This window comes from Botryllus schlosseri, chromosome 6 (genome assembly GCF_051294905.1).
Source record: "Botryllus schlosseri isolate E-star chromosome 6, Bs_hap1, whole genome shotgun sequence".
Classification (NCBI taxonomy): domain Eukaryota; kingdom Metazoa; phylum Chordata; class Ascidiacea; order Stolidobranchia; family Styelidae; genus Botryllus; species Botryllus schlosseri.
In genome coordinates, this window is record NC_137241.1 from 5,783,974 (window position 1) to 5,806,803 (window position 22,830).

At 40.3% G+C, this 22,830-nt stretch overlaps 1 protein-coding gene across 1 annotated transcript; it reads right to left on the minus strand.

Annotated features, from left to right (window-relative positions):
* Positions 1-22,254, minus strand: LOC145440557 (melatonin receptor type 1B-like). Its single transcript, XM_080318192.1, has 8 exons — positions 21,936-22,254; positions 18,496-18,639; positions 11,721-11,869; positions 8,789-8,926; positions 8,602-8,730; positions 7,510-7,723; positions 913-1,058; positions 1-188 (listed from the first exon to the last, which is right to left on the minus strand). Exons 1-8 carry the CDS (start codon positions 22,086-22,088, stop codon positions 164-166), a joined length of 1,098 nt encoding a protein of 365 aa, XP_080174318.1. The 5' UTR covers positions 22,089-22,254; the 3' UTR covers positions 1-163.
* Positions 22,255-22,830: the final 576 nt, after the last annotated feature.

Here is a 22,830-nt window from a genome sequence, read left to right on the forward strand (position 1 = left end):
TTGATTTGTTGATAAAGTGTATTAAGAAGAACGGAATCCGAGCATGCAGTCACAAAAAATATGAGGAAACACAACTGTTAATGTAATGGTGTTTTTATTTCAAAAGCATAATGTCTGTTGGCTAGCGGTGCAGAGCAGCTTCTTCGATTCTCTCACGGATTCCTTACGCACTTGTTTCCGACACCGACCTGAAGAGATTTGAACAAGAAAAGTCGAATATGAAATACAGCCATGATGTTGTCTATCGGTATCCAGTGTCTGGCAGGTGCTTGAAAGCATAGTAGCCAAGTAACCAGACATCTCAGTAGAGAGTATTGGAAAGTACCCATTGATGTAAGCATCACAACTGTATCTTTATAAACTGCAGCATTTTTAAAACACCTTTAACAGTGATTACGGAAATCATATACGCTAATATCAAAACCCTCTGCAGAAAATGGTATCGTAACGAGACAATGTACTATCGACGCCATGTTTTCTCTGAGTCGTTGTTGAATAGTGTTCAATTGGTAATTACTTCGTTTGCTTCCTGTGCCAACTTCCGCACTATTTTGCGCAAGTAAATAGAAACGTAAATTTTATTAAAATATATTTTACAATAAAACATAATACCAAAAACTAAAAACCGCAGCCTTGTTTACCAGATTTTCAAATTCAGTAGACTATTATTACATCGCAATCAATATCAGTCACATGAGCAATTTTTTCAATTTCAAGCTGACGCTAGTAAACGCAGATTTGAAATTGTGATTGACCTATAATCATGATAGTAAATCACCGCTATATGATTTCTGAGCATTGATGAGAACCGCGTGAAACCATGACAGGAGCGACTCTTAAGAACTGCTGCTAGTGGCAGTCTGCTGTACGTTCTAACGTCCTTATATGTTCTTAATTTTGTTGGTCACCTACCTCCCACTATTCCGACGACGTACCGTCTCCTCGATACAGAAGATGTATCGTATAAGATCCTTGTACGCTTTTCGGAAGGCATGATTCAATGCCCCGTAAATAAGGAAGTTCACACTTGAATTCCCCAATGCTATCCAATCCACCAACTAAACGTTATAGGGAGTATGTTTTCAATTAGGAAGCTGATACTGAGAGGCTATGGAATAAACGGAGGAAATCGGATGGATACTCACATCTGAATCGAGTATTAATTCTATGAGTTGAGTTGAATAGTGAGAGATTATTTAACGAGTGCTGACATTATACGCCCTTTGCCAGGGTGTTAATTTATCACTGGGAATTATAGTTTCGATACACATTTCCATTCTGAAAGCCTTCAAACCTTGGATAGTCGTATCTATGGGTTGCATTTTAATCTATAATCAATATAAAACAAACTGGTTTAAAACCAGAGGTGGTCAAAGTAGTCAAGAAAACTACTCAAGTAAAAGTAGAAGTAGTGACGCAAAAATCTACTCAAGTACGAGTAAAAGTACTTCTTTCATAAGCAACTTCAAACTACTTCAAGTAGAAGTAGAATTGACTGACTTTAAATCTACTCAAGTAAGTAAGTAGTTTTGAAAACGGTCGTAATTCGTTTGCATGGACTGACAACGTCTTGTTACCTACATTAATAAAAAATATGGTGGATCGTAAAATTATCATATAGTGTAGCTTTATTTTCGGAAAATAGAGGCATTACTACGCTTGATTTTATACTTCAACATCTATGTTCTGCAGACAAAAGAACTGAAAGTAATTAAATAAACTCAAAGTATGATTCTCGGAATTGAAAAAGAAATACAAATACCACGTTTAAAAAAAGAAAGTTTCAAAGGTGGTCTGTTAAAACAGGTGTAACTTTCAAAAAACCGGAATCCATTTTTCCAGATTGGCATACGTCACGGGCTGCTAGATAACGATATGATAGGTAATTGCCAGATTGCGATGGTGGGCCATATTTACTGTGATGAAATATTCGGTACCTTAATTATATTCACCAATACTTTCGCAGAAACATATTTGTCACTCAGAACTACTGTGCGCGAAGCGCCACAAAAGTTCTGTGCTTCACTTGACTTTTATTAAAATTAAATGTTGCTACTCCGTGAAAACAGCCCCGAAATTCCTCAGTTTATCTTTCTTATTGAAGGATTGAACTACTTCTACTTGACAAACTGAAAATAGCGAAAAGTAAGTAAGTAGATCACAAAATATTACGAAGTAGAAGTAGAAGTAGAGAAAATCAGATCTAATTGAGTAAGTACCAGAGGTAGAGGAAAACTACTTGAGTACTTCAAAAAAGTAGAAGTACTTCGTTACTGACCACCTGTGTTTAAAACATGGCCCTTGGTTAGAACATGTTTTATTGTGTTTTTGTTTGTTTATTTTTTAGCCACGACATTACGAATCTGTAACGGTGACGTCTCAGTGGATTGATATTGGAAATTGAATATGTATGGTAAGTATGGCTTCTTTGACAAACAATTCCACGGTCGGCGTCCATCATCATCAGAACACCCATTCCGTACCAATGATTTATATGTACGTGCTATAACGATTGAACCAACTACGATTTCGGGGGTTGCAACCATTCCATTATACGTCGACTATACCTCGTATGGGCTCATCAAGGGTGTTCAAAAAACACTTTTTTTCAAATTTCATCGGCTTAGTTGCCAAATCGTCAGAATACCTAAAAAAAACATGGCCCAAATTTGACTCAATTCCAGCCAGTAGAAGCCGAGGTCAGTCAAATTGAAATTTCGGTAATTTTTGAAATAATAGTATTTACGATGACCAATTTCGTCACACCGACATGACCAAAAATCGTGTTTCAGGTATGCCTGAAGAGGCAGGGATGTCTTTTCCACTTGTTTTGACCTTGGCAAGAGCCTATGGTGGCGTTTGGATGAAGACATCGCCAGTAAACGAGAAAAAGATATGACGTGGATTAGCTGGAAATTAGTCCACTTCATTGATATAGACACGTTAAAACGATGGGGAGATAATTTTAAAATAGAGTACTTTACACACTGAAATTAACGACCATGAAAAGGAAATGAACTAATAATAAGCACGTAAAATACGTTTAAATATATTTCTCAAGTGATAGTCAAAATCTATATTCTTTGTTGGTACAATGTAGATCTTCACGATACAATTTGATATTATATGATATTCTATCATTTGCTCTGCAGCACTCGTATAGTACTCTCACAGGTGAATTATAAGACTAATGGGCATCGTGACATATCGTATGCCTATCAAAAGATATCGTCCTCTCTTCATGTCTTCCTTCCCATTCAGTGAATACCCTCTAATTGTATCCATATATCGTGGTAAAACACCAATGCTTTCTATTACTCTATGACAAGAAGGGGGTTCAGGTGATATTGAAAAACCAGAAAATGACTAATGTGCTTTATAAGCTCAGCGGGTCACCATTTAGTTTTCCTGAAGCTCGCAAAGTTTAAAGCACATAAAAATCTTTAGTATCAACGCCTATTTCAAGTACAAGAAATGCGTTTTCAACTCATAAATACTATTCATTGGCATAGACCATTCTCAATTGCAATCAGCACCATTTTTAACGCCCTGGATCAGTCAATGTAAAGTAGCAGAGAAATATTCGAACACTGAGCTGCTGAGGAATGCAACTGATGTGACCGTGGATGAGATTTTAGGAATGGCGACTTTGCAATCTGTAAAAACTTCGAATCAAGGCAGAGAGACATCGGTATGTCCTGTATGACTGGGATACATTTCGTGAAATCTAAATTGGTCCAACAAAAAGACTTCTTAGATATGACTATCACTTGAGAAATATATTTACCCGTATTTCACCTGCTTGTCAGTTCATTTCATTTTCGTGTTCGTTAATCTCAGTGCGTAAAGTACTCTATTTGAAAATTATCTCACCATCTTTTTGACGTGGCTATTTCAATGGGGTGGACTAATTTCCAGCTAATCCACGTCGTGTCGTTTTTTCGTTTATTGGCGATGTCTTCATCCAAACTCCACCATAGGCCCTTGCCAAGATCAAAACAAATGGAAACGACATCCCTGCCTCCCAGGCAATGTTCCCTCTAAGCTGCGCACGTGCGCAAATGCGCAGTACTGAAACGGTCTCTGCGCACAGAAAATCTAAGTTGCGCACAAAATATCCGAAGTGGTGACCTTTTTTTAGTCGTTGCGCACTGTTGTCCAAGGGTCTGCGCAGTAAATTTATGGGTGTGCGCAGACTCGTCAAAAATTAGAGGGAACATTGCTCCCAGGCATACATGGAACACGATTTTTGGTCATGACCGTGTGACGAAATTGGTAACCGTAAATGCTATTATTTCAAAAATGACCGAAATTTTAATTTGACTGACCTCTGCTTCTACAGGTTAGTATTGAGTCAAATTTGGTGTGCAACATTTTATTTGGTAACCTGTCGATTTGACAATCAAGCCGATAAAATCGGAATTTTTTAACACCCCTAGGGCTCATATGCTACATGTTTTTTCGAAAGTATTTACGCAATTATGACATAATTATGCAACGTTTGAAATAACAAAATTTTTCAAATGCATTTTTTAAAACACCGTCTAAAGCAGAGGTCTCAAACACGCGGCTCGCGAGAACATTTTGTGCGGCCCGCGACGTCATTTTGGATTTTTAGGTATTCGACAATTTATTCAACTGCCTCATATCTTTGATCGATTTGAGAACTTGGAGTTCACTCTAAAACTATTCCAAAAACCGGAAATCTCATCAGACTACACTATCACATCACTCTCAAAAGCTATTATGCGGGGGAAAATCAGGTATTAGGTCACATTTCTAATCCATGATGATAAAACACGAACCGTTGATGATTCGTGACTGAAAATTGTGATTGGGACTTGGGCCCAACATTTTGTAAAATTTCTCGAATTCGGACCGCCTGGAATATCAAATATAAATGACTCGAGTTTAGTTAAACGTTAAAATCACAGAAGTACTTGTGACTCGGAACGCCATGACTAATTGGTACGACCACTTATGTAACAAACTATTAAACTGTCATGGGAAATAGTAGCCTAATATACCAAAATGTCGTTACTTGCGTTACGTAGCATATATAGCTATCTAATGAAGTCAACATGGAATCCATTGGCATTCAGTTACCTCCGTTATGTATAGTTAGTTATACATCCTAGGTGTTCTTTGGTCTCGTCATCCAAATTATTATCACCGGTGGCGACTAAGGTAGTGGTACGCTCGACAGTTGTAACACCAATGGATAATTCAGTGATTGGATATTTCTATTCTAGGGGTTCTTAACCAGGGGTCTGGGGACCCCTTCGGGGTACGAAACACCATCATCAGGGGGTGCGAGATGCATTGTGGAATTATAGGCCTAGGTGCTATTTAGAACTTGAAATTATGTGGCAAACCAACCGAAAGCGGAATCTTTTCTGCGCCAATTTATTCAACTGATAAATATTCTTCGCACAATGCGCGATTTTACGAGAATAGACTTTTTGATCCCGTCCCGTAAAGTAAAGCCTACTTGGTAATTATGCATTGAATACCCCTATTATCGATGGTGCGGCCGCGGCGTTATCAAAACAAGGAAATTGGCCCGCGAGCACTTTTGAGTTTGAGACCTCTGGTCTAAAGCATGTTTTATACAAAGTCTTCTAAAACCATTTCTTTTAAATGCAACCCTCGTCGTATCGCTTCTCTACCAAAGCTACACATCACGTTAGTCGAGATCAAACATCTGTGCAGTCGTCATCAACTCGCAGCATTGCCACGTAGTACAATGAAGTAGGTATGGCCGAGAAATATACCATAGTCCAGGGGCGGGCAACTTCTCCAGTCGGCGGGCCGGATATAGGAAAATTAAGTACTTGGCGGGCCGGATTGCTGAATCGACACATTATTCGCCCATTTATCCAAATACACAAGGAATAAATCGTATTTAATGAATGTATTTTAACGACAGTAATGTCACTTCAAAGCCATTTCTCGTCGATAAGGACGAGGATATAACGTGGATTTGAGAACAGCATTGTCATACAGGCGCCGCCATGTCTGCTTCTCTCTGATCATACATCCATGATCAACTATATGGTGTGGACACAAGCATATCTCACGGCTCAGTGAAATTGGTCTACGTCACACTTTCCATTTGGTCAAAGGCAATTTGACGGTAGTTTTTGACCGACTTGCCGAGCATTAAATTTCATAAAACGGGTATCAATCGAAAGCTACCGCGGTGCTGGTTGCGAAAATATAAATTCTATTCTGCTCGAGGTTCTGGAACCCCCAAAATCAGCCTTGAATGTTGCATTGTAACGGAGTTTCGTATTGTGACGCAGCCATGCCGTCTGAGCAGCTTAGGAGCAAGCGCGCACGAGAGTTAGAGTATGAATGCTCAATCGGTTGCGCAGCAATGTACAATACGCATGCGGTTTACTCTGCTCCTCACCTGCTCCCAGACGGCATGGTTGCGTCACAATACCAAACTCCGTTACAATGCAACATTCGAAGCTGATTTTGGGGGTTCCAGGACCACGAGCAGAACAGAATTTATTATTTCGCAATTAGTACCGCGGTAGCTTTCGATTAATACCCGTTTTATCAATTTTCATGCTTGGCAAGCCGGTCAAAAATTACCGCCACATTGCCTTTGACCAAAGGAAAAGTGTGACGTAGACCTATTTCACTAAGCCGTGAGATTTGCTTGTGTACACACCTTATAGGACACTACGCTGTGCTCAATCAACTCACGGCTCAATCCGTAATTAATATTTCAAGGTGTTCGATAAGCCCGGTACCCCAAATTTACCAACATATCAATTCATTAGGGCTGAGTAGGTGATGAGATAGCGTCGTTGTTCATCCATGTGGCCTATTTTATCTCGATAATAAATTCATGCGGACCGCGGCATCTACGAAATTTGAAAAGTGGCCCGCTACCCGTTTTGAGTTGGCGTCCCCTGGCATAAGCGGTGTCTTACAAAAGCCTACAAGTGTGCCGTGCTACAAGTCGGCGGTTACGGAATCAAAACTTATAAATATCGGTCTGGTGTAAATGACCATTGTAGTCTACCAACACCATGATTTCCACAAACGATATTAGGGTTGAGTACATCGTAAGTGCCGATAATGCAAGTCTTCTCGCTACGACGAACTTACGTGCGAGCTCCACTCGCACGCTGCGCATACAAATAACATACAGTCACTAAAATTTGAGGAAGTAAGCAAGTAGCGGGGTATCTCGGCAGACTGTAGCCACGGGCCACATTATAATATAAGACGGAAAACTGTCCGCGGGCCGGACAAAATCCCTTCGCGGGCCGGATCCGACCCGCGGGCCGTATGTTGCCCACCCCTGCCATAGTCTGTAATGTGATGTAGAACTTGCATATTGACTGATACCCGGGTATTCAAGTTCTCGAGTTTCCATTCCTTTGATACAACGCAAATTGTAGTGAATGCGTAAGAAATCAATCACGAGCATGGATGGCAGATTATCCATTTCTACATTAATTCGCTTTCTTTTTGTTAAATTCGAATCACCTTTTTGATTATTTCCGAAGTGTCATATGTGTCAGGACGTGTACCCCTTATGAGAGAGTCGACTCCGAATGGAACCCAGCAAATCGTAAACACGATCACCGTCGTGACTAACGTCTGAAGCAATCTTCGTTCTCTTCGGCTGGCCCTCATTCTGACCGATGCCGAGGCATTGAGAAAATGCTTGGTAATCCGTTTATTGCGATCTAATACATTTCTGAAACATAAAGTAGTTGGAAATATTTAATATTGTACGTAGATCTTAAATTTGCAAGGAAGGGGGAGATAGCGTAGTGCTGACGATAATAACCGCCTACCGCCCGGGTTCGATCCGGCGTCAGAGGTTATTCTGGGCTCCTCGTCCCACGCGTCACTGTTCTTATGGCGAAAAAAAGCATAGATAAAGACCCGATGAAAGAGCGCACTCACAAGAAATGGTAAGTGCCACGGAAAAGAGACTAACGTCGATAAAAGAACTGTGACATCGGGCACTAGGTCGAGGTGGATGCCTGTTTAAGAGACCGCAACTGCAACCGCAACTGGTCGTTCGGCATCCTCAACTCCGTTTATTACATCGCATTGTACGTTGTGTGTGCTTGTCTTGTGTGACGATTATTTATTATTATATTGATCATTGACCACTCACAACTACAACTAGAACTACCGACCGTTAAAAATCCACAACTGACTAACTACAGCACAACTAAATGTAGATTTTATTTTATCGGAATCGGATCTGCTTTCCAATGAAAATCACTACAAGTTGGATACGGGAGAGATTTCGTCCCCCAAAACTCACCCCTGGCTACGGTTATCCTAGTAGTGATGACTCCAAGCTAGCAAGCTGCAAGAAAATCACACTCAGAACACAAGCATCACGATTCACGCCAAACGCTGACAATTGTTTTCTAGTTGATCCGCAACTAACTTTTTAGGTAAATGCCCAACTAGAAATAGAATTATTCACTTTTCAAAATCTTCAAATAGAACTAGAACTAGTCAAAACAGTATTTAGTTGACAGTCAACAAAGTAGATCTGTAGTTTGTACAATATACAATGTGCATGTCCTGCAATACTGTATAATTGAGTTCTACCTAAATAAATTTACATAAACGACTCCCACGACGAGAAGTGGTATAAATATCACGAGTACCGTGATACTTATTGTATATGAGAGGTCGACTCCGCTATCCCAAGCGCAGTTGCGTGATTTGCTGTAGTATCTGTAAAAATGGGATGTCGATTTCAGTTTCATAATGGAGAGGCCTCGTTCGTTCTTACTTTTGACCTCCCCACGAGTCGTTAATCGTAGGAGAAGCAACAGTTACTGACCACACCCATATCAGTATCGCCATTTTGTACTCGTTTTTATTCGAGAATACTCTTGGATAATATTCGGATGACGTGATGCATACATATCTGTAAACAAATCAGATATATATTTTCAATTTTTATCATACCAAAGTACATTGAGTCGTACGAGTGGATTATCACGATATTATATATACCATATTCCACACTAGAACTTGATACTGTATAGTCTGTATTTATTATATCTAAATTGCTTCAGAATCCCTGGAATCATTTTATTTTTCAGATCACAAATTCGAAATTCAATTGCGTGACTTGGCATAGGTCGGTAATTCTTTCTAGCCGTCTAATTAGCGTAATTAAAGCGAAATGCCGGTAATCTAATACTACTCTTATTTGTGAAATGTTTTATGCTCACATTTTAATTCTCATCTAATTTATGGTTTTGCTGAAAATGTATAGTGCCCAACGAGCCAGGCTTCGTGTACAGACATTTGTCCTTCCAATGCTTTTGAGAACGGACTCTAATTTGATGAGAGCTGAAGTTAGTTCCATTTCGAAGTAATTCAGTAATTTTAATTGTAAAGCAAAAAGTGTATCTATAATTCTAACTGTGATCTAATTTCAAACACTGTGTAGCTATAGTTCTAATTCTAATCTAATTTGGAAAAAACTGTGTAGATACAATTCTAATCTAGTTTAGAAGAAACTGTGGAGCTATAATCCTAATTACAATCTAATATGAAAAAAAAACAGTGTAGCTACAATTCTAGTTCTAATCTAATTTGGAAAAATTAGGATTTTCTAGTTGTCCAATTCTATACTAAATAATTCAGTTGATTTCAAACTATAATTATCACATTTATGACCGCACAACTCCTTATACACTCACAACGCAAAATAAAAACATTGCTGTAATCAGAGGTGGTCAGTAACGAAGTACTTCTACTTTATAGAAGTACTCAAGTAGTTTCCCTCTACTTCTGGTACTTACTCAAGTAGATCTGACTTTCTCTATTTCTACTTCGTAATATTTTGTGATCTACTTACTTACATTTCGCTATTTTCAGTTTGTCAAGTAGAAGTAGTTTAACCCCCAATACGAAAGATAGCCTGAGGAATTTCGGGGTTGTTTATACGGAGTATACCAACATTTAATATTCATAAAAGTCAAGTAAAGCCCAGAAATTTTGTGGCGCTTCGCGCACAGTAGTTATGGGGTGACAACTATGTTTTCACGAAAGTATCAATGAATATAATTTAGGTACCGGATCGCTTGGTTCAGCTCACACCGCATTGTCGCCCATAGCAAATATTTCACAGTAAATATGGCCCACCATAACGTTTGAAACTACCGTTTCGCAATCTAGCAATTACATATCATATCGTAATTTAGTAGCCAATGACGTGTCCTGCTAATCTGGAAAATCTGCCTTTTTTATCGTTACACCTGGCTTTTTTGAACGTCACCTTTGAAGCTTTATGGACAAAAGACATGACATCTGTTTTCCGCTTTTTAGAGGTGATCTTTGTGTTTCACTTTCAATTCCGAGTATCATGCTTTGAGTTCTAATTACTTTCAGTTCTTTTTTCTGCAGAACTTATATGTTGAAGCATAAAAGCAAGTGTGGTAATGCCTCTATTTTCCGAAAATAAAGCTACATTAAATATAAATTTTACGATCCACAATATTTGTTATTACCGTATACTAATCGCGCAAAATGTTGAAACCGAATCCGATACAACTTCTCCGTATTGCTCTTCGCCTAAACTTGGGGCCTTATAATATGGGGTAGGGCGCCATGCCATGGTGTTCTCTAAAACGGGGTTTTCTAGTAAACAAAGGCTTAGTATCGCATTTTCATATCAATACTATAATTTGCATCCCATGATGCGAAAGAATGCTTATTATGTTGAAAATTTATACCTCTTGGGATGCATCAATACGAATCAAGCTCTCTGCATGCACCTTTCCATAACTCAATTTTCAGATTTTAACAGTCCATGCGAACAAATTGAGACTGTTTTCAAAACTACTTACTTACTTGAGTAGATTTAAAGTCAGTCAATTCTACTTCTACTTCAAGTAGTTTTAGGTGGCTCATGGAAGAAGTACTTCTACTCGTACTTGAGTAGATTTTTACGTCGCTACTTCTACTTCTACTTGAGTAGCTTTCTTGGCTACTTTGACCTCCTCTGGCTGTAATACATGGACGGGCAACACGGCCCGCGGCGTGATTTTGAGCGGCCGCAGACAGTTTCCGGTACATGATAACGTGGATCGTGACCACAGTGCTGCAATCCTTCGCTACTTGCTCACTACGTCAAATTTTAGTGACGGTAGCTTAAACTTTAGCGTGCGAGTATGTACAGTGTGCGATAGTGGATCATACGCGTAAGTTCGTCAACACGAGAAAGCTTGTATTACCGGCATGTACGCACGAACTCAACCCTAATGAATTGATATCTTGAAAAATTTGAAAAAAATCCAAAACCCTCGTTTATATACAATACGTATTTTACCAGAGGCGCGCAAAATACGGTCTGCGAAGGGATTTTGAGCGGCGCCGACAGTTTTTGACCTATGTTCACGACTTCGATCGACCACAGATGTCTCATTGACTTCAACAGCTACATTAACTAGATAAATTCAATGAATATTGTTTTGGTGTCTATGATTCAAACTTAAAGTTTCCATTAAATAAGATTAATCCCATAGGTGGATAAATATGCGTTTGATTAATCGATTTTAGGATCCGGCCTGCCAAGACCTTCATTTCCCCGTACCCGGACCGCCGACTGCAGAAGTTGCCCGCCCCTGCTGTAATATAGGCTTCACTCAACTTGTTTTTAAATGTGATATTATTAATAAATGCCGAGAAGGACAAAAATCACTAAAAACCTGTTGACGGCGATGGCTACGAGGTTGTAGATGGAACAAGTACAGGATATCGTCACGATGACCCCTACTACCTTGCAGCCAGCTTCCCCAACTGCGTTCGCGTCTTTCAATAGATTCGCGATCACGACCGGGACAACGATGCCGGCAACCTGAAAATTGAAAATGCACTTTTTGTTGACAGGGGTAGCTGGTAACGAACTACTTCTATACTTTTTCGAAGTACGCTCTCAAGTTAATCTGATCCGTCGCTCTTCTACTTTTACTTCGTAATATTTTGTGATTTACTTGCTTACTTTTCACTATGACTGATATGGAAAATTTTACGGGGCTTTTTTCACGGGGTATTGCTAATACGCATTTCATTTTCACAAAAGTTGAGTAAAGCCCAGAATATCTGTAGATGTGAGAGAAGAATATATGTCTTCGTGAAAGTGATCTCCGTTCACGAAAGTAAAATTCAATGTAATTGGCACTTCTACGATCAACCATATTTTAATTACCGTAGTAATCATACAAAGCGTTGATGCAGTGTTTCATGCAACTTGCTCTCTGTCTCCGATAGTCTTATAATACAGGGGGAAGGCATCATAACATGACATCAGCCGAAACGGGGCGCTGGTACCCAGGGCTTTTGAGCCGGAGCCAGAGCAAGGAGCCGGAGCCCCGGAGTCGTGCATTTTCAGCGGAGCTGCAGCTGGTTCCAGAGTTCTACATAAAATTCAAGTGGAGCCGGAGCTGGAGCCGGTTGTTTGAACGGTAGCTCCGGCTACGATGTATTTCATAAGATGCTTCCTCTTTTACTAATGGTTGAATTCACATAATTTTAGGATAATCGTTTACAAGATTAAAATAATCGACGTCAGAGGATAAAAACGTGACCTTGCTGCACATTTCGATTTGGAGCCCGCATGCAGCACGCCCAGAAACATCGTCTCCATTCTGAATTGGATGTGCAAATGCACGACCTTGGTTGATAGTTTTTTAATCGTAGCGCCAAATTGGACTGTGTCTCATTGTTTATGCCTACGAATTCGAATTAATTCCAGCGCATGATCGTTTACTCCAGTAGTGATTTGCGCACGTAAATAGGAAAGTGCGTCAATGCGATGTCTGAACCCTGCCCTGGTATTGAATATAAAAGGGCAATTAGTGATTGGATGCGCGCTTTCCAATTTGTGAACATCAATTTTGTGTATTCATTCTTGTCGGCTTGATACACTCGTATTCTTGAATTAACGCGCAATGTCACTTGCGAGCTTGCAGTTAAATTGGTTACTGACTTGTGCAGTGTACAGCGTATCATTAAGTTGTCAAATATTGATGCAACCCGGGCTTTGGAGCAGCCGTAAATGTTGAATTGCTCCAGCTCCGGCTCCGGAGCTTTCTTCTATCATACATTAGCTCCGGCTCCAGCTCCGGGGCCGCATTATTACCAATACTCCGGCTCCAGCTCCGGATCCGGCTCTGAAAACTTTCGAATGGGTCCGTCTATATCAGGGATGGCCAACCCGCGTTCCGCCGGCCATATGTGGTTCGCGAGAAGGTTTTGAGTGGCCCGCGAGGCAATTTCCTATTATATTACCAAAAAGGAATTGCTCAGATTGTGAACTTGCAAGGCCAACTAAAAATTTGATTAGTCTGGCCGCGACACTTGGGATGGTGATGACTAAAATAACAAGTCCGCCGCATTGGGAGATCCTGGGCCCAGTCACATTTTTTAGTAAATCGTCGTATATTACAATAAACTAAAATAGTAGTAAAACTTTTCTTCACGCTTCGCGTGTTTAATTTGATTTAATTTTCTGTTTGCTAGCCTATACCCCCTTCTGAAAATGAGAAAAGCGCCTAATTTATCCGATTCAGTCAAACTATATTCGAAAGTCTTTTTGCGTTCGCGCTCGCAGAAAGATCGTCGACGATGAAATGTTGACACAAAATGATTGCCACATATTAGCGGAAACCTTCGATATCGATATGTCCGGATGCCGAATATTCCTTTCCTTGCAAACTGAGCCCAGCGGGCGGTATACGGTAGGCCCGCAATATACTCAAGTAATAATATTATTTACTTAGTTCATTTATAAACTTTGAAAATTTTAAGCGCTTGGCGCAGCTAGTGGATAGCGCACTCGTTCGTCAATTGCGCGTGTGCCTTTAGCCGAAAAGGTTGGCCACCCCTGGTCTATATAAATTACTAATCTACCCGTAGGTTAGTTATCTGTAGTAATCTAGAGTCTGTCAGACGTCAGTAACATCGGACGCCGCAACGAAGACGTAGTGCCGCTCTGCTGGCTTGTGACGTCATAATTAATACTTATCAATTGTTCATAACATCATAGTTGCACTGAGAACGCACTTTACTCAATGCCATTGCTGTGTACAGCATTAAAATTCTGATGTGGAGTTTTAGCACTGTTGGAAGTTTATCTATAGGCGCCTCCTCCTCCGCGTAAGCGGTGTCCTACAAAAAGCCTAGAAGTAGCCGAGCTATAAGTCGGCAGTTACAGAGTAAAAATGAGCAATATCGGCCTGGTGTAAATGTAGTCGACAAACACCACGACTACCACTATCAATAGATATCCGATTTGTACCAAATAGCCAATGGTTTGACGTTTGATATTGGTGCACTCGTTACCAGTCCCTCTGATGTCGATCAAGTTTATCGGAATATAATATTTTCCCGCTGAAACGAATCGAATAATCGAATTAAACAATGTGGCATGCACGTTGCGCCGTGCCCGTAACGAATTAAACTATATGCACAATGCACATTTACAAGTCACAGTGCGCGATAATCCGGGAACACTAGAGTATCCAGCAGACATCAAGAATGAATACACGAAACAGATGATTACAAATTGGAAATCGCGCACCAAATCGGTAATTTGTCTCCAACATAAAATACCATGCGGTTCTGACATGGCATGGAGTAGCTCGCACGCCGCGACAATTGTTTGCTGAGTGTAACGGCATTTTGGGCTACTCTTCTGCCATCCCCTATTTACACTGGAAAGTACTTACTTGAGTGAATGAAGATCATGCGCAGTAATGAATTCCACTTCGCATGCATAGTTGCATACACAATAACAATGGCCAATTTCGCGGCCCGATTAAGAAACTATCACGAAAAAACGAGTATTTACTCATCCGATTCATAGCAACAATGAGATGAACTTTCTCTGCGCGTGCTCGTCATATCGACACGTGCAACGAAATCACGTTTTTGTCCTCTCTCCCATTTCGCGTAGGTAGTACATAGTGATCATTATTTTCGAACCGTACAACTGGCCAACAAGGTTGTGCTGATGAGAAAATTACGGGTATGCCGCATACCCACAATATTCACAGGCATATCTAGCATACCAAGGTTAGGCGCTCATGTATGAATATCGAACATTGAACATATGACTGCTCTGCTGTTAAATCCCCATGAACAAGGTTAGTCGGAAAGGTAGCGCCAAAGAGGCAAAGATTCTTAATTTCGCAAAGGCTGCTGTTGAATTATGTGAAATCAGCAGATATGGCTGTTGCATATGTAACAGCATCTTATGAAATACGTCGGAGCCGGAGCTACTCCTCAAATAACTGGCTCCAGCTCCGGCTCCGGCTGAATTTTATGTCGAGCTTAAGGTCGAGACATGCGCTCATTTCTGCAGTTACAGTTGAACAAATCGCGCCGTTTCTAGATTAAATTGGACTGTGTGGCTTGATATTAACGAGAGCAGTACCGATATTAAAACGTCTCGTCACTGTTTTACCGCTGTACAATGTGTACACTGTACCGTGTACATGCAATGGCACGGAGTAAAGTGCGTTCTCGTGTGGATATGACGTCATCGATAGACGACACGAAGTGACGACACAAAATGATTGCGACGGCTACAGCCAAACCATAGTTGCCTCCGGAGCTGGAGCAGGAGCAGTGGTATCAATGAGCTTCGGAGCTGGAGGCGGAGCCGGAGCAAATTTATGAATAAAGAGAGCTCCGGAGCTGGGGCAGTTTAAAATTTACGATTGCTCCAAAGCCCTGCAGTGGTACCTCTACTTGAGTATGAGTAGCTTTGTGAATTGCTTTGACCACCTCTGTTTATTACTGGCAACCGTATTTTTACTTTCTCTCTTGGTGGCGCATTCAGCTAGCTACAGTGGCTCTTTAACCGGCGCGACACAAGAGCATTTTGAGATGGGCCAATGAGCTATTTGGAAACGTTTAGTTATTTTTCGTCTTAATAATCCAGTAAAGTTATGTTGGTATTACCAAATTCATTCTATACTGCCAGCTTTATGGCCGACTCTTGACCAAATTAGGATTATAAAAACTGTCGTGGTCGTGTGCTGATATTACCCACAGCGAATGTTCCTCCAAGCTGCAGGCGTGCGCAATTACGCGGTGCTGACACAGTCTCTGCGCACAAAAAATCCAAGCTGCGCACAAAAAAGTCGAAGTGATGAACTTTTTTTAGTCGTTACGCACTGTTGCCCAAGGGACCGCGCAGTGAGTTGTGAAAAATATGAAGGAACATTGCCAACAGCTACAACACCAATTGCTTGCGGGTTTGAGTCCGACTGAGGTCGACTCCAGAATACCTACCTGAGTTCAGGAGGTTTTTCTAGGCTCCTCCTTGCCATGTAATCCGTGAGAGCGTTGACGTACAAGTGGACGGCGTTACAAGTCGGTAAATACGGAATTTAAATAAAGAATATTGGCCTGGTGTAAATAACCATTGTCGTAGACAAATACATGAATACCACAAACAACAAATTAGGAATAGAGAAGAAATTGGGTAGCCGTGACCTAATTATAACAAGTAAAAAGGCACTTAAATTGCTTGTGACATTCCGAGGTTGTCAGTCATGGGAAGAAATTCGATTAGAAAATAACCTGAAATCAACTACACAGTAATGAAAAATTAACTAGCCCATACGTCAACTATCAGTTTTCAAGTGACTATTACAATTACGTCACAAATAACGAATTCCTTTATATTTCAATGTGGGTCAAGAAACATTTTGAAGACGGAATATATAACAAGACTATATTAAAACGATAAGCACCACTGCGTCTAGTTAGATGTAAAGGTGAGCCTTTGCAGTGTTGGGATGACTCGAGTCACTCTGCAAAAATGACTTGACTTGACACGGGGCTTAAAAAATGCGGATTGACTTGTGACTCGGAGCAAAATTTACGAGTCAATTTCAAGTCATCAAGTAAACGGCGTCGATTAAATATCACTATATTTTCTGTATAATAGTATTGTTCGCGATACGCCTGTGACACATTGTGAGAATAACCACTAACCAGTCATTCACTGATTGTGCGTTACACTGATGATCCCCTCACAAATAAAATGACCACAAACGAAATGATCCCTGCTTACGTTGTCGTAGCAGCAGTAGATTAATCTACTAGCAACGTATCTCTGTATCTTAGACGGCTCAGTGCTTACATTGCGCCAACCCGATTGTATGATAGAAATCGAACGAATATAGTTTATGCGGGGCTTCGTATTCGATCCTCTTGGCTGATAATAACAGACTTGTTGCATTCAGCTATGCAGTTACTCACGTATTTTATTAGCAGTTCTAGGTGTGCGTGAGCGATAGGCTATGCAACGTCTTCTTGCATGAATATTCAACGTTAAATTCGTTATTTGATTCAACATAAATGGCCAATTATTCTGTCTTTCACACATCCAGCAAAATGTAATGACTTTAAATCGTCACTGATACTTCGAAGATTCAATTTGACTTGAATTGCGTCTTGAGTCGTGACTTGACTTGACTTGACTCGAGTCACCTCCAAAAAGCGAGCAACATGACTTGACTTGACTCGAGTCACCTTCAAAAATCGATTGACTTCAGTTGACTCGAGTCAAACTGTGCAATGACTTGAGATGACTTGAGACGAAGGTAGTGACTTGATTTCAACACCAAACTTTCTCGCAAAAAGAGATATGTCGCCGAATCGTGGTACTGTTGCATATATTCATGAAGAGCTTCTTGGAGGTACAGAACTTCAATATACAATTGCATAGTATATTCATATTGAAATAAATCCGAAAATATTCGGCTGACAGCACTCGTCAGGGGTAAACGTTAGCTATACTATAGTATATTTTTGTTCTGAGAATTTGCGCAGCACGCTGTTTGCATGGCATGCAAAATTCGATCAGGTATCCATCCGGACTCCTACGACTAATAATTGTCAATCTCATTATGTGTTCCTAATAGTTGATACCGAGCTAAATCTAAATGGTTTCAGGTCGCGTCGCGACGGCTCGTTAGAAGTAATTTGCAATTAGGTGTCTGGCGAGTGAGCGAATGCTGTAGCTTCGTTTCAATCTTCTTCGTGAATAAATTATGCATCAGTAGGAAATCCTCGGAAAACAGGGATCTTATCATGCAGCCTATGCTTTATAATGATACCTTACCTAATAGCACAGTCTAACGTCACGTTGGAATAGATATATATAGCTTGTAGTGAAATCTCAAAGGATGTACCCAATTATGACAAGCCCGCAATTCAAGCGTTGCGACGCCAACTTAATCCATCATGAGACAGGATACACATTTTCCCCGGGATTTTCAGAAACCCAAACTGAACTCCCAATCAGCTGCAAGGCAACTGAAGTGAATTTCCAGACAATATAGGCTACTTTTCACTTTAAAATGGCCAAAAAGAGCGTACTAAAGCTAGCCAGTTCAGCACGATTTGTCTTTTACGGTTATGCTTCACGACGTATATGCTACAAAATGTTGAAGAACGAATTCTCACCAAGAGGTCGGCAACAGCAAGATTTATAATGAACAAATTTCCATTTCTATGAACAAGTTTGGCGTGAATGATCGAGAAAATGACAATGAGATTTCCGATGGTCCCCGTGACTGCAAGAACGGTAAGAAAAGTGACTCCGAAAACCTGCAAAATATGTTTAGTGCCAATGATGCGTATTGTGTGTTGTGTGTCAATATCGATGGATAAAAGTGTTAAAATGAATAATATTGTCGCGTTATCATAAATGGAAGCGACGTGCGCAGGCCTAGTTGAAAAAATACAAGGTGTAAGAAGTTATAACCACACATACAATAGTTGTAGCCCTGATGAAAATTTGGGAGAGGCGGCTTAAAAAAGTGGTAGCCTTTCACAGTGACCCAATGTCACGAATTTGTATATGATGTTTTGATGATTCCAAAACATCACGAGATTGCTTCTGCGAGACAGTTTTCAACGAGCTCTTGAAATAACAAAGATTTGCAACAAGTGTCCGTTGATAACACCACCGACCGAGAATAGACAAGTTACACAATATAGTTCATTAGTTCGAAATGATGCCGGGGAGTTCAGTGAAATGCGATGCGTTATGTACACGACATGGTGCACATCTATACCAGAAATGTGGCATTTGTGATTTTGTTCGATATAGTAGTCTATAGGGATGGTGTGAACGTTTGCGTTCTGGGTGTGAACCTCAGAAATTTGGAGATTCATGTTCACAAACGAACCTTGGTAGGTTCGGGACTGTGAACATTATCATATATTACAATTTCCGCGTCATCTTTGGTTGAAATTCTTTGCATTTCAACTGCGGACCAGTCTATGTATGGCCTTGGCAGCATAAAAATAATCAAAACTAAACGAGCATGCTCCTAGCCAATCTAAAAGACTTTACTTGCTTTGTTACAAAAGTTCGCCAGAAATTGGTAGCTTTCAGTTGTGAATATTCAGTGACTATATCTGCTGTGAGTTAGACCCGCAATCACACAACATCAAGTACGAATTAACACTACCCGTATAGGTAGTCGGTGAATGCTGCTTATTCAACCAATCAATGAAATTGATATAAAGAAGACAACGTTGGCTACTGTAAAAAATCTTGTAGGCGTACGGGATCCATCTTGATTTGATATGTTTAATGTATCATAAAAACCAAATCTGTGCGATTAGGGTTTCGGCTATACTGTATAACTTGTTTATGGAGTAATATCGGTAGCAAGTGTAGCAACCCGTTATTACTCAGCTCAATGTCAATGTAGCAATGGTCAGACGCCGAATACATTGCCCGGTCTGGCCTATAGTCCGTCAAGGCGTAAGCTCATATTCCCTTGCAAGACGTCGAAATTTTTGCCAAAGCGACAGATGATATTGACTTTATCGCAATATTATAGCATTCCATTTCTACAGTTGATACATTAACGGACGTTTAATGGTAGCATGTACTTCTACATAATCTGACCTGAGTCGTCGCTAGGTATCGCGTATACATTAATATATCACTTCACTGAAATGTAGGTTTGGAATCATCAATATGACGTCACGCGACGTCATAGGTTCACGTTCGCGTTCACACAGAACCTTTCAAAAAGGTTCGCGTTCACACGAGCCTAAACCTATCAGGGGTTGGCACCATCTCTGTATAGCACCCCTCCACGCACATACACAGTTCCAGCAATATGCCGGTATGTTGCGTTTACATTTCTAAGACACATTGGCACAATGAACCAAAATCCAAAATTTGAAGTGAGAAATACCAATGGACTTTAGCAAAACAATGGATGAACATAAAACGCATATTTCCTAAGAAAATGATTTAAAAATACAAAGAAATAACGAAAGCACAGCCCCTTGAAAAACGTATCTTTTTGTCCTATTGTGCCCCATAGGCGGGGTACAATGGGATAAGCAGCGGTGGGGGAAATTGGACAGTAATGAAAAAATTAACATCGCATCAATTAGCAAAAAACTGAGAACTGTTGAAGAAAATTATGGATTAGTATGTGTCTAAGACTAGTTTTAGCTTACATCCAGAAGTTTGGAATCGTAATGAAACTTGCATGAAGATAGTTGCCGGCTCATCGATCGAGATTGAATATAAGGGGTGGTCAATAACAATGCCCTCCATTTATTGCGTGGCACTTCAAGAGATGTTTTAAGGAAGTGTTGGTGACGATCTCACTTCTGCTGATTTATATATGTTTTAGAAAATCTGCCTTTGGATATCAATGGACCATTGTGCCCCAACCAAATTTTCTCAATGTGCCCCACTTCCTTCTTCATAGCAACCCCCCTCTAAGTTTTGAAACCACGATCCTCTGACTAAAATAGCATACAAGACAACTAATAACTGCTCTGACTAAGCTTTGTACTGATTTCAATCAAAGAAAACGAGATATACCCAACCCACCTAAAACATGATCGAAAGGTAGTGACAAAAATCCACGCAGGTTAGCCAAATTAAAGTGCATGGTCATTTTCTCATAGAGGCGGCGTCCCTGGCGAAATCAAACCACATTCGAAAACATTAATAAGCTGATACTGATACTGATCAAAAACCACATCAGGATTACGGCTGATATGGCACTATACTAAATCATTGAAGCGATGTATATTCTTCCAGTCAGGATTAAAAATATTCACGATGTACTATTGTGCCTCTGTATCCATTGTGCCCAACATTCCCCTATATTTATAGTTACGATAGTTGGATGTCACGTTGCCAAGCTATACCCTGCTTCACGCATACGGTTTTCTGTGTCCCACCTCATTAATAGTGGATATTATTCAACTGAAAGGCCTACTTTGGTCTTACCAAGTCTTTTCCTATGGTTGGTGCAGGACGTTACGCAATGGTAACCTAATCACTGTAATCAGTAGTGCAAGTTTTTGCAACTTTTGCAACTTTATTTTACAGCTTCCTGCAGCTTCCTAAATACTCGGAAGTTATGTAGAATGCTGTTTTAGGCTGTTTGAAGGGATCTTATAGTGCAATTTTTGCAACTTTTTCGATTATTCATGAATTTTTTTTCGATTTTTCGTGCAATCAACTTTTTACTGGAAATATTTGGCAGTAAAAGTAAATAGATCGCTTTAATACGTTACTTTTTTTTGCGGATTTCGGTGAAATACACGGCTAAATTCGACTGAAATAGCGTAAATTAGCACTGAAGTAACCAATGGAGAATGACGATTGAAAATTGTATTTCTGGAGTGGAACTGGGAGGTTGACTTTTTTTAGTCAACAGACCAAAATGTGGTCTTTAAGTGCAACTTGTGAAAAAATAAATGCATCTTTTTACTGCAACTTTTGTGAAAAATAAATGCAGCTTTCCACGGACTTGACTGCAACAAAAACTTGCCCTAGTAATCAGATATCAAATATGAGACATACAAAACTATAAATACATAGTCGCCTACATAGAGCAAGTTTTAAGTCTTACCAGTCTAGCTATAGCTTCGCCTTCTGATTCCCTTTCATGATTCGCGGAGATGTTGGAGTTATGGAAAGAATCATTGGCCACACTCATGGATGTCGCAGATATGTCATAATCACTGATCTCTGCCGTTTGCAAATTAGATAGTCCTGTCAACATGTCGCTTCAACAGACGCGGGCAACCACCGATGTCTTACGAGGACTATGCTTCAAACATAAACTACAGTTGATTGTCTCTTTACGAAGCAATGTTCCCAGTACATCGCGGGGCAGATTGAATAATCTGAAATCGTAGAGTAACGAAAGGGTTTTGGTATCATACATTATTTACGGTATATTATAATTACAGGTAGGCCTATTGAAGAGAAATAAGATTTATCTTGGCCATGCTCGATCGCGTGTGAAATCGTGTTAGTGCATACACCGGAAATTTCCCGTACTAATTGCACGTTGTCTGAAAGCTGGTATAGAAGGCGAGACGAATGATGTAAGGACATGGACCGAATACAATCGAATCATCGTGATCCACGTCCGATCAAGTTGAAACACGTTGAAACACAAGTTAAAACACGTGAAGTTGAATGCTGCCACTGCCACAACGCAAAGTTTCCTGGCTCGAGTCTCGGCTCCAGCACGCTAACCTATATGCCCCACTGTCCCAGTGTCTCCACAAAGTATACGCAGGCGAGGTAGAGAAAGAGCGTCCAATGTCACATAGAATTAAAGATCATGAACACAATCAATGTCACTGTTATGTTGGGCGTAGGCACTACAATATCAGTAGGCCGATGCATATGGCTGGTAAATGGACGATGTGCCATCAGGACCGTAACTGCCGCACCCCAGAAACCCCGATTGGGAGGGGGCGAGCTCGAAGGGAGCAAAATTATTTCGTGAATTA

What these genes read in the sequence shown, in the direction of transcription:
- LOC145440557 (XM_080318192.1), bottom strand. Translation starts at nt 22,088, where the DNA reads ATGTTGACAGGACTATCTAATTTGCAAACGGCAGAGATCAGTGATTAT. An exon ending in TTGCTGTTGCCGACCTCTTG is followed by an intron (nt 11,870 to 18,495) that starts GTGAGAATTCGT and finishes TTCAATTTTCAG; the next exon opens with GTTGCCGGCATCGTTGTCCC. An exon ending in GACTCGTGGGGAGGTCAAAA is followed by an intron (nt 8,731 to 8,788) that starts GTAAGAACGAAC and finishes CCATTTTTACAG; the next exon opens with ATACTACAGCAAATCACGCA.